This window comes from Zingiber officinale, chromosome 11A (genome assembly GCF_018446385.1).
Source record: "Zingiber officinale cultivar Zhangliang chromosome 11A, Zo_v1.1, whole genome shotgun sequence".
NCBI lineage: Eukaryota > Viridiplantae > Streptophyta > Magnoliopsida > Zingiberales > Zingiberaceae > Zingiber > Zingiber officinale.
This window is the reverse complement of record NC_056006.1, coordinates 25,047,142-25,064,941: the sequence shown is the minus strand read 5'-3', so window position 1 is coordinate 25,064,941 and position 17,800 is coordinate 25,047,142. Positions and strand designations below refer to the sequence as shown.

At 35.9% G+C, this 17,800-nt stretch overlaps 1 protein-coding gene and 1 non-coding gene across 21 annotated transcripts; one reads left to right on the top strand and one right to left on the bottom strand.

Moving 5' to 3' along the window:
* Positions 1-33: 33 nt before the first annotated feature.
* LOC122031179 (ATP-dependent DNA helicase Q-like 3) lies at positions 34-17,800 on the top strand. 20 transcript variants are annotated; one of them, XR_006125784.1, is made up of 12 exons: positions 43-416; positions 508-767; positions 838-944; positions 1,004-1,091; positions 3,342-3,494; positions 3,585-3,678; positions 7,800-7,892; positions 7,959-8,024; positions 8,143-8,273; positions 9,933-10,117; positions 10,359-10,453; positions 17,159-17,399. XR_006125784.1 is itself a non-coding variant. In XM_042590318.1 (5 exons), exons 1-4 carry the CDS (start codon positions 7,824-7,826, stop codon positions 10,405-10,407), a joined length of 315 nt encoding a protein of 104 aa, XP_042446252.1. In that variant the 5' UTR covers positions 7,781-7,823; the 3' UTR covers positions 10,408-10,453; positions 17,159-17,399. The 20 variants fall into 20 exon arrangements, 2 of the variants coding, with proteins under 2 accessions (XP_042446252.1, XP_042446251.1); XR_006125785.1 differs by having other exon boundaries at positions 44-416; positions 508-720; positions 1,008-1,091; XR_006125782.1 differs by having other exon boundaries at positions 44-416; positions 1,008-1,091.
* Positions 14,101-14,173, bottom strand: TRNAC-GCA. Its single transcript has one exon. It is a non-coding gene; the product is annotated as a tRNA-Cys (tRNA).

Genomic DNA, 17,800 nt, shown 5'->3' with positions numbered 1-17,800 from the left:
TCGTTGGTTGATTTAAACCCTCCAAATAGGCGCATGTCACAGGCTCCTTATTTAATAATTCAAATTTTTTTTTCGATGAAATGAGCCGGCCACAGCATGCAGACGCTGGAACGTTAGGGTTCTTAGAAGCGAGAATAGAGAAGAGAGCGGGGAAGGGAGAGGAGGAGGAGAGGGAGAGGAGGAGGAGAGAGAGAGGAGAGGCGGAAGTAGACGGAGTTTAGGGTTCTTGTTGCCTTCGTCTTCTTCCGCGTCCGGATTGGACTCTAGGGTTTCGTCCTCGTGGCGCCTTTGGACGAGAGAAGAGAGCAGGGAAGGAGAGGAGGAGACTCGATAGGAGGAGAGAGAGAGAGAGGGAGAGGCGGAAGGAGACGGAGTTTCTTGTTGCCTTCCTCATCTTCCTTGGTGCCTAGGACGAGGTAATCCCCTGGACTCCCTCCCTCCTTTTCTCAATTTTTGATGTGATATCCTCTAATTTCCACCTTCAACCTCGTGTTGAAACTATTTTAGCATTTCTGCATCTTAGCACATCCCCACCCTAAATGATCAAACACAATAGGAGGTCTCTCATGGATTTGTTGAAACTATTGTAGCATTTCCATGATTCAGAATCCGAATGATACTTCTACAAGTAACTTGGGTGATACAGCTAAGGCAATGGTCTACACTTGCTAGTCTTTTAGCAGCTACTGACCACAAGGAATGCCTTAATCAAGTTGTCAAGTTAAATGGCCTTTCTTTTCTGAAAAAATGTCTTCAAGAAGCACTAGGTAATATATTGATGACAATGGAATTGTTGTGGAGGAACTGATCCTTTCATTGTTGACATCATGCGAGAAGCTTCCTGTGGATCCTGAAAAAACGAATGCATCAGGATTTGGAGAAACTATTGAACCTTTCATGGATTTACAGGCTCATTGCATTTCATCATGGGGCCATGATTTCAGGTTAGCATCAAAGATTTTCGATATGGATATTGTATAGGTAATGGCCTCAGTTCTTGCAGGCAGGCCTAGCTATCACAAGCTATCTTCACTAAGGATCCACCTTCCAGGTGTCCCAATTCTAGCTTTAACTGCCACAGTTGTTTCACAGTGAGTTAAATTCTAACTTCTAAGGAGAAATTCCCACCAGTAGCATTTTAATTTCTACAATATATCGACGTCTTTTGTTTAGTTTTATTATTTTTGAATGATTCTCTTTTTTTTCCATGTCGAACAATACCTTACCTGTATATGTTGAAAATTAAGATCACACTTTGTTTGTTTCATGGAAAATTAGGATTATGCTTTGTTATCCTTTTTTGTAGCTTATGTCTGAATAATACAATATCAAAATTGTACTATTCTAGATGAGATAAAGTTTATCAATTTACCACTAACACCATCATTGAAAATTTGAAATGTTGTCACGCTAGTAAAATAATATGATTCTAGTTAAGATTGAAACTTAGATTTTGAATTTACTTCTGGTTACTATAAACTAGTTGGGTTATCCTTGGTACTTGTGAGGCGTACCATGAAACTTTGGGGCAAAGTAATAGAAAAAGATTAAGGAAAGAGACCATCGAAAATCAATTTGTGTTTATGCTTGGAAGGTCGACAATAGAAGATATACATCTTCTTAGATAATTAATTAAAAAATATTGGGAGTAAAAATAAGATCTATATATGGTATTCATTGACTTAGAAAAAACTTATAATATAGAGTTGGAGAATTCTATAAAAGAGATATGTTAGCATAACATATATTAAACTAATTAAGGATAGATATAAGGATGTAACTACCAGAGTAAAGACTTCAGGCGGAGTGGCTGAAGCATTTCCAATAAAGATAGGATTACATCAAGGATTAGTTCGTCCCTATCTATTTACACCAATTATGACGAACTCACTGCACATATTCAAAACACAGTGCATGTTATTTGTAGATGATATTATTTTAGTAGATGAAACACGTGAAGGAGTAAGTGCTAAACTAGAATCTTGGCAGGAAACACTAGAAGGGAAAAATTTTAGGTTTAGTAGAATAAAGACATAATATATATGGAATGTAAGTTTAGCAATATTAGACAATTGTTTGGATAGGAGATGATGAGTTGCCTATATCCGGGAGCTTTAAATATTTAGGATCATTTTGTAAAATGATGGAAGGATTGAGAAAGATGTCTTACATATAATACAAGCAGGATGATTGAAATGGAGGAGAGTGTTGGGTGTTTTATGTGACTATAAAGTACCTCTAAAACTTAAAGAAAGTTCTACAGAATCACAGTTAGACCTATTATGTTATATAGAGAATAGAGATAAATGTTGGGCTATCACTCGAGCACATGAGAGAAGATGAGAGTTGCAGAAATGAGAGCGTTAAGGTGAAGCTATGATATGAGAGCATTAGAGTCGGATTTGCATCTATTGAGAGAAAACTCTCAGTGACATGTTTAAGATAGTACAGGCATGTGTGCTTAGACGACTAATTAATGTTCTAGTTAGGCGATGTGAAACTATGACAAACACTCGTATCAAACGAGGAAGAGGTAGACCAAAAAAAGATTTAGTTAGCAACAATAAAACAAGATAAAATTTATTTAAGTATAGATAATGATATAGTAGGAAATAGAGCTCAATGACATAAAAGGATCCATATAGCCGACCCCACCTAATGGGATAAGGCTTGATTGTTGTTGTACTATAAACTATTTGATATCTTAAATTTTATAGATATGTAACTTCTCTATTTTTTCCTATAACTTAAACTCTTACCTTAAGATGCATATATGGAACAAGTATTGTTATAAATATTATTGAAAATAGAGACTCTTGATTTTTCAAATGAGTAAATACTCTTAGTGTGTATTTGACTTTTAATTTTGGTGAATATTTATGTAGAAATTTATTGATTATTCATAATTAAAATATTTTGGTAGTATTAACTTCAAATTTTGCTGTGATGCTGAGTTGCGAAGGATGTGATAGAATTATTATGCCTTCGACAACCATTAGTGCTAAGGGCTTCATTTAGTCAACCTAATATTTTCTATGAAGTTAATATTATATGGTGAGAACAAAACTGAGAAGCATGCTAAATTTACCTTAAATTTTGTTTTTAATTGATTTTGTTTTTTTTTTGTTAGTTATTCAAACATTTTCTACTAGCTTATGATACTTGTTAAAGGTAGCCTTCTGAATGTGAAATTGCTTTAGAGTTACAAATCTTGTTAAACATTGTATTTAAAAAATTTTAATTCCTTTTCTGTTATTTTCTTCTGAGCAAAAGAAAAAAGAGTGAAATGCATTCATTTTCTTTTGTTGGAGATTTATATCATTCATGTTTTATCATTGCAGTTCAATCTAAAGACCTCCTGGATGATCCCTATGTTGATCTCTCTAATTTATTCAAGTCTAATTGAAATGCATGCTCAATTATTTATTGTCTTGAGCATGCCTCCTGCGTTGACTTATCAGCTTACCTGTCAAAGAATGGCATTTCGTCAGCAGGTATGTCTCTTGGGTTTAAAATGCTAAGCATTCAATTCCTTTACAATAATTATAAGCACTAAAAGGCACCTAATCTTTTTGTTTGTATAGTTTACCATGCTGGTTTGAGTAGAAAATTGCGAACTAGTGTATTGGGTGACTGATTATCTTCCAAAGTTCAGGTTGTTGCAACAGTTGCTTTTGGGTATGTCTTTCATAATTAATATAATGAATCTATATGACTTCTTCTTGCTTCACTCATTCCTTTACATGAATCTAACATGTGATTAATGGTCTTGAAGCATGTCTCATATCTGCACACAAGGAATTCCTCAAATATGATGTATCTTTCGATAAAGTATGTTACTCATATTAGCAGTGTCAACCAATGCACTAAGTTGTCAGATTATTGTTATTCACTTGTGTTTATTTTGCACTAAACTTTTGTGTTTAATATATTAATTAAGATGATGTGCCAGCTGTGGGTACGGCTCTGATTAACGCATAAGTTATACTTGTCAACATAGACACTTTATTTCCCAAGTCAGTCCAATTCTACACTTACTTTCGCAGCCCAATTCTACACTTACTTTCGCACCAGTAACCATTGAGAATCTACTTGTAAATATCTATGGTGCATACCAATATGTAAATATGTATTATACAATAAAATATATAGGTGGAACTATAGAAGAAGACTATCTAGTTCAATTAATTGAATCTACCCATTTACACTAACAACATTGCTAGTATGCTTAAAATCTTCAAATGTCAAAGAGTTTTTACCCTCCTTTACACCTTGCAGGTCCCCTCCATGCCCTTCTAATGAAATTCAATGAAGCTCCAATTGTCATTGAATAATTAAGTTTTCTTTGTGATTTAACATTCTCTTATTAGATCTATCTAGTTGTAAGTTGGTCGGAACTATATTGGTTTTGTTAGAGACACCGCTAGTTTAATCCTTGCCAATAGTTTGGTGATAATTAGTATTCGTCAAGAAAATACATATGTACACATCCTAGCAAACCTTCCAGACATATCTCAAATCTAGAGCTAACTGTCTCCATGGATTTTTATCCTTGGTGGTTTGTCATAGTGGTAACATGTGACGCAATCTTGTATAATTAGTTTGATTTAAAAGCCATTTGAAATTACCATTTTAAGTTAGTGGTTGTACGTTTGTTAAGAAATATAAGGATAGTTTAAATTCATTATTTACTCATACACACTATATACAGCCACCATCACCAAACCTTTATTATAGTAAGTGGGGTGAGCTATATGGATCCGCTCGATCCCTACTATATCTTTATTTATATTTAAATAATTTTATTTTGTTTTATCGATGCTAACAAATTTTTTATTGGTCTTCCTCTTCCTATGTATATTTGTCTAATCTATCATCGTCTAATTTGTACATTAATTGAACATAGTGCATGCCCGTACCATTTTAAATGTGTTTTTAAGAGTTTTCCTTTAATAGGCGCAATCTCAATTTTCTCTCAAATATTCTCGTTTTCCATTCTCATATGTTTGCACATCCACCTTAATATCCTCATCTTTGTAAATTTCATCTTTTGTTCATATACCCGCTTCATAGCACAATATTCAACTTCATGTAACATAGCATATTTAATTGTCACTCTCTTAAGCTTTATAGGTACCTTACAATAAAAAAAAAAAGAAGAAGAAACATTTGATACTCTCTTCCATTTCAATTATTCTACTTGTATACTTGGAAAAATATCTCTATCAACCACTCTATCCTTTTGAAAATACAATTCTAGATACTTAAAGCTCTCAATAATTTGTCATCTCTTAATAATTGTCTTGTTATGTTTGATATTACTAAACTTAGAGTTTATATGTTTTATTTTTATTCTACTAAGTCTAAAATCTTTTCCTTTCAATAATTTTTATTAAGATTCGAACTTAACATTTACTTCTTCATCATGTGTCTAATTGGGCAAAATAATGTCACACAATTTTCACCATGATAATGTGTCCTCAATGTGTCTAGTGAGTTCACTCATAACTAGTGTAAAAAGGTTTGGAGTTGGAGCTTATCCTTGATATAACCTTATAATTTTTTTAATTATTCTGCCTACATCCTCATACATACTCTTAATTATTTTAATATACACAATGCTAACACCTTTCTTTTTTAGAATTCTTCTTATAATTTTCTTTAAGATTTTGTTATAAACATTTTTGAGGTCAATGAATACAATGTGTAATTCTTACTTCTTTTCATGATATTATTCAATCAATTATTTGAGAATATGTATAATTTCTTTCATTGACCTTTTAGGCACTAATCGAAAATGATTTTAGGTCACCTTAGATACTTAATCTTTTTATATTACTCTTTTTTTCAAGTTTCATGCTATAACCCATAGTTTAATGCCCTTATAATTCATATAATTTTGTATATATCCTTTGCTTTTATGTAGGAGATTTGAGTAGCCCTCCATTGATCGGATATTTTGTTTGTTTTCAATATGAGGTTGAATAACTTCTAAGTCATTTAATGCTCCGCTTCCTTAGTCATTTCTATAACTCTATTGGAATATCATTCAATCTAATTGCTTTCCCATTTTACATCCCATTTAACGTATGTTTTACTTTTGAAGTTTGAATTCTCTGATAAACATTTAAATTTCTATCCTCCTTTGACTGCTAAGTTTTAAAGCTAAGTTGTCCACTTAAACTTTCATTAAAGTGTACATTTAGTCAAGTTATTAAAATGACAGCACTAGGACACTAACAGAACACCTAAAGCTAAATTTAAAATGACAGCACTAGGACACTAATTATCGAAAAACTAAAGAAAAAGGTGCAAGTGTACATTTAGTCAAGTCATTAAATGTACACTAAGAAGGGTCTCAAGTATAAAATGAACCTAGCAATATATGTCATGCAGGCAAGTCAGTTGCCTTGGCAAATCAAGGATATCATGACATGAAAGGTGTACCTAAGAAGTCTCGAATTTAAGCTAGCATTAGTACCTAATCTGACAGTGTTGTAGAGGGCTTTTGCCAAGAATATCATCTTGTCATTGAGTCTGATTCATCTTGCTAGTGGTGCCTCAAACTTATGGTAGAGAAGGAAGCTTGTCAATGATTGCAGGATTTCAGGAAGATCTACCACAAAAGAGACAGGCTCTTCTAGTAAGAGGTTTGTGTTGGTTTCTAGGAATTCAAGCTCCACAAGAGGCTGAAAGTTGATTGTGTGAGCTGTTGGTTGCTGGGAAGAGCAGCAAAGAAAGGATCACAGTGAAGATACTAGTAGCAAGGAAGAAGTCTGTAGGTGGAATTAATGAGGTGTAGCTGGAGATGTTGATCTAGAAGCCTAATCAGGATGCTAAAATGCATAGAGATTGAATTGAAGCCATATCAAGCTTCGAGGAGATATTTGCCGAAATGAAATTAGCAGTGTAGTGGAAAAGATTGAGGGCAATAGAAGAGGTTTGTATTGACCAAGACATGGCTACAAGTTCAGCTTTTTCAAAGATTTAATGCAAGTATCAACTCTGATACCATATTGATGTGGGAAAATTATCAATATTAATTGCCAAGGTAGTCCTGTTTACATATATATTTGCATAATTGCATAGCATATTACAAGTCCCTAGAGATTTGTAAGTAGGTCTCCAACATATTAGGATGTTATACTTTTGACGTTTCTGATTAGTCAGTATACTCGATGCTAGTTATACTATCACTACGTGTAAATAAAAAATGCTTTCTGATGGGTTTGCAAAGTGGCTACCATTTGTTAATTAATTCAGTGTATTTGGTTTGAATTTTGTGATTCGATTCATATGGGTTAAATATTAGCTGATATCTCCTATATTCTAGCTTTAGATCCCTTTTAACCCTTCATTTTCTACTCTTTTTATTATTCTATATACTAATGAAATTTTCTCTGGATGCTGCTACTGTGGTTTGGTTTTTACGCTTTAATTATGCTGGTACAAACAATTTTTTTTTTAATCTTGGAAGTCTTGAAGCTTATTTTTACCCTAAACTTACCCTATATCCTGAACTCTATTAAGGTGCTTGGTACTGAGTTGTTAATTATTTCAGTTTTTACGGTATTGATAGAAAGGATCTCCACATTGTTTGTCACTTCAATATTCCAAAATCAATGGAATTGTTTTATCACAAATCTTCCGGAGTATAATCTACCATGGACTGGATGATTGCAAAAAGATGGTGTTTATACTATACATACTATAGTTAAACAAACATTTACGGTAAATGTGCTAGGAACACTGCATTTACCAGACATCATCTCCACTTAACACTTAGGTACATGTGCTAGGAATTCATTCTACATAATGCCACTATGAAAAAGAGAGAATCTTCACTTCCCTCAGGTGGCTTGCCAGAGAAGTCTGTAGCTACATTTACTCAGGTGTGTTAGTTGTGTTGTTCAATTATAAAAATTTCTTGGATTAACTTACAGACATTACAACTACAGATGGTGGAATACTACGAAGGTTCTGGTTGTCATAGGGGGGAGATTCTTCCAAGTTTTGGCGAACAGGTGCCTACAAATTTATTTCTTGACTTTATTTATTCAATGATATTTCTTAGTTTCTCCACAAAAATGAACTTTGTATGTTTGACTTTTTAGTTTTTGATTCAACATTTTCCATGAATAGGTGTCAACATCTTTATGTCAGAAATCATGTGATTCATGTAAACAACCAAGCATAGTTGTACAACACCTAAAGGATCTTGAGGGAAAAACTTACTCCCAGAAGGACAAGTTCTTTCCCATTTTGACTAAAAGGTATTTTTCCAATGATCAGACAACATAAAGTAGATACTTTTAATCCCTTTGTTTTCCAATGGGAGGCTATATATTTTTACATGGGTTAAACTAGCAATAGTTTTTTTTTCAATAATAAAATATATTTTGGAACCAAATGTCGAGAGCCCTAGGAGGGTTAAGATTGTACATGGACCCGCTCTCTCTCCCAACTCTCCATTTTTAAATATGCATATTCTTTTTGATGCAAGAATGCCTTCATATCTTCAGGGTTGGGGTTTGATCTATTCCTCCTAATCTGTTTGCCTTCCGGTCTGATCAAAGCATGTTTACAGATAACATATAGCTGAAATTATTAGTTATGTGGATTTTACATGACATGTAAATGGTGATGCTTGAGTTGTGTTCTCACTCTTTCCTTCTGCCTGTTGAAACTAAGTTGAATGGTTTAAACTTGTATATCGTCTGAACTCTCTCAAATCTCTGAAACCCAATTAAAATTTCAGAATCGCCATTTTTTACTTTGTTTTTCTTAGAGCTCTTAATAGAAAACCCCATTTATAATTTGTTACAAAAGCTAGTCATATAAAATTTTAATCCGTAAGTCTGAAGTTAGATGTCATTAGGTTTAGGTTAATCATGTGTCTAATAATACTTGTTTATAACCAAGTAGCCTAAATGCAAGGTATCCATCCTTAGACAGCTTGATATAAGATAACCATGTGGAGAAGATATAATGAGAAATATGGATTAAATTTGTGATATCAGGATATAAAGGTGATGAAAAACCATGGCCTTAAATCTTAATTCATACCATCCTTCACCACTATTGGGGATGCAATTCAAAAAAAGAAGTCCAATATATGATTTGGTAACTTTATTGTTCTTTGCAAGATGCAACTATTACTTTTCTCATGCTGTTTGGTTATAGTTCTGACACCAGTAGTTTGTATTGTATGGGTATAATTTTCTACTAGTATTTTATTAAAACATTTAGACGTGATGGGCCATGACCCAAGATTGCAAGGCATCTCTGCACTTGACACCATCGAATCTAGCCCTAGGGTACACATGTTCACCATGTAACTGGCTTCATAGACATGAGCACTTTCAGTGTTGAGTTTCACCACAATTATGCTTAGCAAAAGTGTCAGTGTTTGGAGTACTTGAATTTGAACACCAGCTTCTGCCATATCCTCAACTCAAGGTCACATATAATGCTTTTTCCCTAGCCTTAGCTGGATGACTACACATATAGGCCTCATAATGCTGCGACTTATTTTCAATTCTATCTCAAGCATGCAAAAAGGAAAACAAGGAGTGGTGATGATGCATACACAAGGAGAAGATAACTCTACAAGATAATTATACTCTTTTAGTAGTTCCTTTGAAGCCAAATATTTCAGTTTAGCACAAACTTGTACTATTAGATTGTAGACATGGTATCACAAGTCCTATACCCACAAGATGAATGCTAATTATATGGCGGACAAACTTAATTTCATCTATACTCCTGTTATTCAATAAGCAAGGAATATTTGGCATGGTATCAGTAACTCACAGTTAGGCATCATCTGAGGACAATCATCTACAACCTTTCATATTGCTAGCATTAGAGATTTAATGTTCTATAACTTCATTAATTCATCAACTCAATCTGGCTATTATGTTTGTATATAGAAATTGAAGCATGGAGGAAGGTCGGGCCATAGTTCATGCTTCAGAACCCATGTTATCATCAATGATGCCAATCTGAAGAATTTTGTTGACTTGATATAAATAAATCATCCCAATTTATTCTGGATGTCTTAAATGGCACATTGCATTGATTTGAGGATGAAGGAAATTGCAAGATGGTGAAGAAGGTAAAAATACTAATAGAAAATTTTATTACCTAAATGAGCTGTCCTAGAACCTAGAGTCACTATATTTTGGTCACAGCTTTGTCTCTGCATCAGAATTAAGAGAATATATGATCATATCTGAATGAGCTTCATAAAGCTGCTAATCTTACTTCATGGCTTAGCATCAATATGCAAATTTTAGTTTAATAAATTCCTTGATTGATCTTTTCTGAACCTTAGTTTTATTTTTGCTTCTTTCCAGCTCAACCTACATTCCTTTAGAAGGTCAACATACTGAATTTTGGAATTGAGAAGATGATGACAGTTTCTTCGAGGAAGCTATACCAGATTCTGGAGGTATATAATGCACTGGTTTGAGCCAATCTTATCTTTTAGTGTGTGTGAATTTCAGTCATCAATAATCTTATTATTACGTCAAGTTGATCATTAATTGATAGTGTAATAAGGTGATTATGCTGAATATTCATAAATCCTGGTAAGTATCATAAGCGTAATTGTCAACAAGCTGTGTTATTCTCATCAAGTTGAGGTCGGATATATGAATATGTTATATAACTGGTAAAATTTTAATTTTTAAAATCACTCTCATTACCTTTATTAGAGTTATATATTGTATCCACTTATACCCTTTAAACCTTCAACTCCAGTAGAAAATTCTGCCAATAAGTATAGTTCACAAATGACTTTTAGAAATTACTTCTGTCCATTCACTCTTATTAGAACAACAGGATATATGCCTTCAGGTGCTCCACCTGCTGAAGTTGATTGATTCTTTTTCCTCCTGACCTTAGACTAACTATTATTGGGCACCTGCTTTTGAATTAAATGAGTTTTTTACTTCTTTGTTGGAATTCAATGCTACTGTTACTTTCTTTGGAATGTGAGTTCAAGCCTTGTTGCTATTCATTACTATATTAGCTGCATCAAGGCCATGAACAATAAGAGACTCAGCTGGCTGCTATTGGGAATATGTACTATGCCTATGGAAAGCAATGCGTAAAAGATATTAGCTCAAGTTGAGTTCCCTGCCCTGCCTGTTGAGTACTAATTTTATTCCCGGCTGCATAAGCTTCATAAGAGGTTCCAGTGTGATTGGGTAAGTTATAAGTTGTTCCGGTAGAGCCATCTTGAAATATGCCCATATGAACCTGAGTCCAGAAATAAGAATAGAATAATTAACTCACTCCGTCCCTCTCCCTAACAGGACAGCACTTAACGTCCCTTTCCTTTTTCAAGTCAGCTATCATTCCCTCTTAAGTAGCTCCATTGAGTTTTCAAACTCATATTCAGCAGCTTTGCCAAAGGCTTTCAAATTCATGTAATTGGTGCCGGACCTCACGTTGCTACCCGTCGTTACCTCGAGCCTTTCTTTTTCACCACTCAGCCTCATTCCTTTTGTTTGTCAAAGTCCCTTGGAGATATGAAATCCACTCCTAGGTAGCCATTCAAAGAAGGTGCGAGAAGGAAAAAGGAAAGGAGCTACACCAAAAGCAACTGGAACGGACTCAGATGATACTTAAAACTCAACACCCCTTATGAAGCTGCCTAAGCTTTTGTTGCTTATGTTGTTCTTTGGTAGGTTGTTCTTGCTTCATAAGTAGTTGCTGCTGCTTTTCTTGCTTTAGCTACTCTTTCTCTAGGGTTATTGGGTCTTGTTTCATGTCTCCCGAGTCTGAGGTAGGTTCTTATTTCTTCCCCACTCTGCACAAACTCATGTTAGTCTTCTTCTCTGTATCAGGTCACCTATCTCTTTCTCGTATACCAATAACTTTTTCCATTCAATGCTTCGGGCCCTCCCTTAAACACCGGAGCCTCAGCAGCTATTCAAAGTTAAAATGAGACGTTGTAGCCTAGAATCATCTTTCTTAGACAAGAGTCGAATATGTTCCCGTTGCAAGACGAGGATCTTCTGTCCTTTCTCTAATACCCTAGTACATCATAGAGTGAAGGAGACTGATAGACACTTTGACAAGAGAGAGTTGTTAGGAGAGGTTCGAGTGAGGGAGAGGGTATCGTTAGATAGCTCGACCTATAATGAGAGGGCATTCATACGGATAGGTTCGATCATAGGGCATCCATAAGGATAGGCTCGATCATTGGGAGTAGATCTTTTGTAATTTTGAATTGTCATTCATGACTGTTGCAGAGGGTATGTATAATAGCTTGACTACTCAGGAGAGGGAGGAACAATTCTTATTTACTGGATGAGAAAATCGATGAGCTTAAGCATAGGAATGATTGATAATGACATGCTCGACCGTTAGGGAGGGAGAGGAGCTAGTGATAATGGCGTGCTTGACTGAACATAAGGATAGAATCAACCATTAGAGTCAACTATAAGGAGGGCTCGACTCTAAGGGAGAGGGAGTAAGCTTGAGCTGATGCGTGAGATGGTTTGCAATAGCTCGACAGTTAGGCAGAGGGAAAGAGAGTTTTTTTTTTTTAGTTATGTTGTGAGGAGTGATTCCATAGAGTGATAATGACGCGCTCCACCATAGGGTATCGTTAGATAGCTCGACCTTTAGGGAGAGAGAGAGGGGAACAACTTTATGGGGCGAGAGAAGCGACGTGCTCGTGTGCTCTTACCATAGGGACGACCGTAGGGGCAGATCTTTCGTAGTTTTGAATAGTCATTCACTTGACTACTATAAGTTGTTGGGATATAGGGGTGTATCTTTCGTAGTTTTGAATGGTCATTCACGATTGTTGTTGATATGTACGATCTTTCGTAGTTTTGAATAGTCATTCATGACTATTGCCCATAAAGTGAAATTTAGACTTCTCAACCATTAGGGCATCTATACAAATAGACTCAATCATTAGGGAGAGGGAGAGGAACGAGAAATACTGACATGGCATCTTGATGAGAGGGACAGGAAAAATACTAGCAACAATGTGTGGGAAAATTTGAATAGGACTTGGTTGCCAACCTGAGCAGAAACGCAAGCAGCCTATAAATCTCTATCAGTCTCCGAAAGAGCTTTTGAAAGAAGCTATCGTCGGGTCCGAATTCAACCTTTCTGCAAACTTAGTTTGAGGCACCTCGTGTTTTTTATGAGTTAGTCGTTGCCTGAATGTCTGCTTCTAGTTCTTCACCGCTGATAATTCCCTACGCTTGATGAATTGAATCACTTCTAATTTAGGCTGGCGTAGCTCCTGGAATGTAGGTTGTTGCTCTCCTTTGCCTTGTGGCTATATTTGATTAGTGCTCACGTACTTTATTGTTTGATGAGAGAAAACATACTTATAAGAAGCGCTCTTCTCTGAACAACTCTCATGAACTGCTGTTGTTGCTGATTGAATCTTGTCTTGAGCCCTTCTTCTCCATGTCGTTGTTTCTCGTATCTCTTCTCCTTGAGCAGTTGTTTGTATAAGTATAAGCTTTTTTCCTCTCCTTCCCGTTGAGCCTATCTTATGATACCCTCTTTGTACCTCGCTTAAGAGTTTTATTGAGCCTTTGTACCAGTAGTTAGTGGTTTAGTACAAACAACTATTCACTTGGACTCACCCGTTGGTCGAGCGTATCATAAGTATGATTCGTCCTTCAGCAACAGCTGTGAATGACTTTGGTACGAAACTATGAAAGATCTACCACGTTGCGATCCTCATATCTATCGGTCGATCCTATCCTTCAGATGTCCTATGGTGGGACGACAAATATCTTCTTTCATTCATTCCTATCCTTATCAGTCATGCCTTATGAGTACTTAACACTCTTTTCATTCACTCTTTCTTTTGCTTGGTTGGTGCTCTAGCATTAGCTGTTCTCTTATCCCTGCTGCTAAAGGAGCAGTCAACGAGCAATCCACTTCTCTTCTCTTTTATTTACTTGGAGGCAGGACTACCCTTACTATATAGCTGTTTCTCTTATTCCAATTCTTTTTTAGTTGAGTTAATTTTTCAGTCGACTTGAATTCAAACTCAACCATTTTGGGTGGAAAGAAGAGCATAATCATGTAACCGGATGGATGGAATGGCGCTGTAGGAACCGGTCGGATTCGAACCGACGAATAGAAGTTTTGCAGACTTCTGCCTTTGCCACTTGGCTACGGTTCCCTATCAATTCAATGCCTTCTCCCTTGCCCTACTTTGCTTCCCACCTGTACGTATATCAGACGGTTGGTTCGGATCCCACATTGGTTGGTTAGAAAAGAAGGATGATCGCTGCGGTCGAAAGTGCTGTCTTAGAATAGTGAACAAGACCCTCGAACGAGAAAGAGGACTGACTTCTCTTCTTTTTTCTTCTTCGTTCCAACTGTCTTGCCTAGGTCTGAGACAAGATATGCTTCTCTTGTATATATAGCCTACAGGAGATCCATCTCTTTTCTAGGTTGGAATTGTTGATGTGCTCCATGCCTGCTTTCAAGCCTGATTCTTCTCCTTGACCAGTCTGACCCAATAAGATCTGTTGAGCCTGACCCAGGTACTGATGTTCTTCTTTGTGCCTAGCCTTGTTTAGGACTTTAAGCCAGTATCAATGCTTTCATCAATATTTGTTGATTCTGAACCAGCGCAGCAACATACTCAAAATCTGGATCCTTCTTTTGTGGGGCTGGGCATTGATGCTTGTCTTATATAGTCTTGTTCTGAGTTAAGCTAGGTGTCGAGCTCAAGTGCAACAAGGAAATCGGAAGAACAAGGTACAAGTTATAACGACATGGAGGGATCGACCAAAAGGGCCGACTGTTAGGAGGGATCGACCTAAAGGGAGATGTTAGAGCATCGTGACGTGGTAGAGTGATAATGACATATAAGATTCAAGGGTGGAAATCAATCAAAGCCATCGTTGGCACTGCTCAGTGCCTTTTCTAAGTCTCGTGTCCAAGTGTTGAGTCTGTTGAGCCAAGACCTGACCTGCTTACTTTGTTTGCTCCTAACATGACAGATAAGCCAGATATTTCTACCAATATAGTTATATCTAGGATGTCAACTGATGCAATACTAAAAATTTTGAGATTTTACAGCATGCAGAGAGGTTTATTTTCAGAATATAGGCCAAAGAAAGGAGGTATTTTAGTATTTATTTTTTAATTGACGACTATTAGGAACTTTAGCTTTTCATAACTATCATACTAGGACACATATTGTTCCACATAATTTACATTTGACAGCCAAGTGAAGCCTTATGTGATTTCCTTTCCATGAAAAGAGTTCATTGAGAGAAGTATATACGAATGTAATACAAAATCAGGTCTCCTTAAATTGTAGGGGTAATTGCACTGAGCAGTATAAAATTAGAAGTAAAAAAAAATAAAGTCTAAAAAAAACTCAAAAAAATAAGGTCCGTAAGTAAGACTAGTAGTATAATGCAAACTCGCTATGGCATGAGGTGAGTAGCAAGGATGCTCCTGATATCAACATCAGGTCTCCTTAAATTGTAGGGGTAATTGCACTGAGCAGTCTAAAATTAGAAGTAAAAAAAAATAAAGTCTAAAAAAAATTCAAAAAAATAATGTCCGTAAGTAAGACTAGTAGTATAATGCAAACTCGCTATGGCATGAGGTGAGTAGCAAGGATGCTCCTGATATCAACATCCCTCATCGACTGATATGCCAAAGAATAATCACCATGGATTTTCTCTAACATCTGCACAATACGAGTAATGAATGAATGCCTGGAAATACTAAAATTTTATTAATTTGAAAACTAAAAAAATCCTAGTTACTTACTGATAAGATCAATGTGAGGGTGTCATCGGTATCTATGCCAGTTTCTAGAGGTGATAATCCAACTGGCATCTGCTGTTGTTGCCAGGTGTGAGGAAAATATGCATACCTGCACAAATTAAACAATTTAATTAATTAGAAATTAAAGGCAAAATAGACGACTAACTTATAAATACATGCATACCTCCTAATCGTGATAAGGTTACTCTGGTGGTCAGGCCAAACTCTAGGAGTGTCGTCCAGAATCAAGACATTGGACACAGTAGTCGAGACATAGTTTAGATTTTTCACGTAACCATCCTTACCCATGTGAGCCTCCTCCCTGGAAGTGATTCTCCCGGAAAAGAAAGTGCCAGTGGGATCGAGTAGTTTCGCCATGGCATATGCATAATCCTTGCGCCCCAAGGTGATAATGTGCAGATTGAATAACTCGCTAGCCTGCAACAACACATGAACAAACATATAAACATCAGATAAATAAAAAGCACCAGATAGATAAAAAGCAGATAAGATACCTTGTGGAGGAAATCTCTTATCCCTGGTCGGAGTTTGATCCAGAATCCAAAACGTCTGACGCGAAATAGATCACGGTTATCATGCTCTATTACCTTCTTTCTCAGAATTTGCTCATGGATGGCAGACACTCGATCAAACTGTTGAAAAAAATAGAAAACATGTAAATATTGATTCATTGATCAATAAAGAAAGAACCATTTTTGTTTTGTTTACTTACGCTGATTGAGTTCAACAGAGTTAAATCCAAATCCAAGATGAGTGTGATTTTGGGCGGGGGAGATGGAATCAATCTCTGCTTCTTGGCAGGTTTCTCCGTCGCAGACTCGTTGATGGTATGCTCTAGCGATGCGGTGGCTAGGTCTCTCGGCATCTGTCAGGGTAGATGATTTACTTAAATTGAAGAAAGCAGATAGAAAACACAGATTTTTTTTTAAAACAATTTAAATCAACTTGAATTGAAGCAAGCAGATAGATAAAGAACTCAAAAGGTTTTCTTTCAATAACTTTTATTTTATTTTTTAGTGCATATAGGGTTTTTTATTTTCAAGGACTAATCTAGGAAGTCATTTTAATTTTGAAAATTACTTTTTGTTATCTTATAAGTTCATTATCTTTAAAAATTAAAAATATTAGTGATTACTTGTGATTTTAAAAAATTTGCTTGATTTTGAAAATTACTTAAAATACTCAATTATATTATCAGTTCAAATCATCCTAATGCATTTAAAATTGTGCTGAGCTGAAAGAAGATGATTTCTCTTTCATTGTCAATGTCTTTACTTTTATTTCAGTTTTCTCGCAACCAAATGATGTACCACTGTGTGGGTTTATACATGAGTTTGTTTCTTTCTGATATTAGGTATCCTTTATCAAAGTACTTTATCATTGATTTCTGGAGACCAAGTGGCTGAATCCTCAGTTATAGCAAAATGCTGTGATGGTTCACAGAATAATCCCAAGGGTATTATTGAACGAATATATCCATTGGGTGCAGCGATTGGTAAACCAAAATCTTCTACTGAGGGCATCTCTCCTGCAAAAATTGCACAATCTGAGTGGAAGAGTTTGACAGAAAGTGATAATTCCTCCGAGTCTACTGCTAACACGATGAGAAACTTTGAGCAGACAATGCAAACAAACATCATGTGATGGAACAAAAACTTGAGGTGTCACAGGAAACCTTGAATCTGAGCAAAGCAGAGCTGGCCTTTACATCTGGTGTCACTGCTAAAAAGTTGGGTAATTTGGTTCGATCTTCAGAGACCTCGGAGAGATCCTCCACCAATGTTGTTACAAACAACTGAAGTTTCGAAGTTAGCAGTATCCCAAAAAGTTTCAGTAAAACCATCTTCTTGTGCTTGATCGAAATTCTTTATCTCAAATGCTTCTGGCTGATAGTAATGAACTTCTTTATCCCAAAAAGTTTCAGGGATTGAAGAGGCTGTTGAAATTTGACCGTAAAAGCAAGGGAGAGGCAAGTGCGTGACTGGTTGGTCTAGCC

What these genes read in the sequence shown, in the direction of transcription:
- LOC122031179 (XM_042590317.1), top strand. Translation starts at nt 16,554, where the DNA reads ATGAGTGTGATTTTGGGCGGGGGAGATGGAATCAATCTCTGCTTCTTG. An exon ending in GTCTCTCGGCATCTGTCAGG is followed by an intron (nt 16,678 to 17,158) that starts GTAGATGATTTA and finishes TTCTGATATTAG; the next exon opens with GTATCCTTTATCAAAGTACT.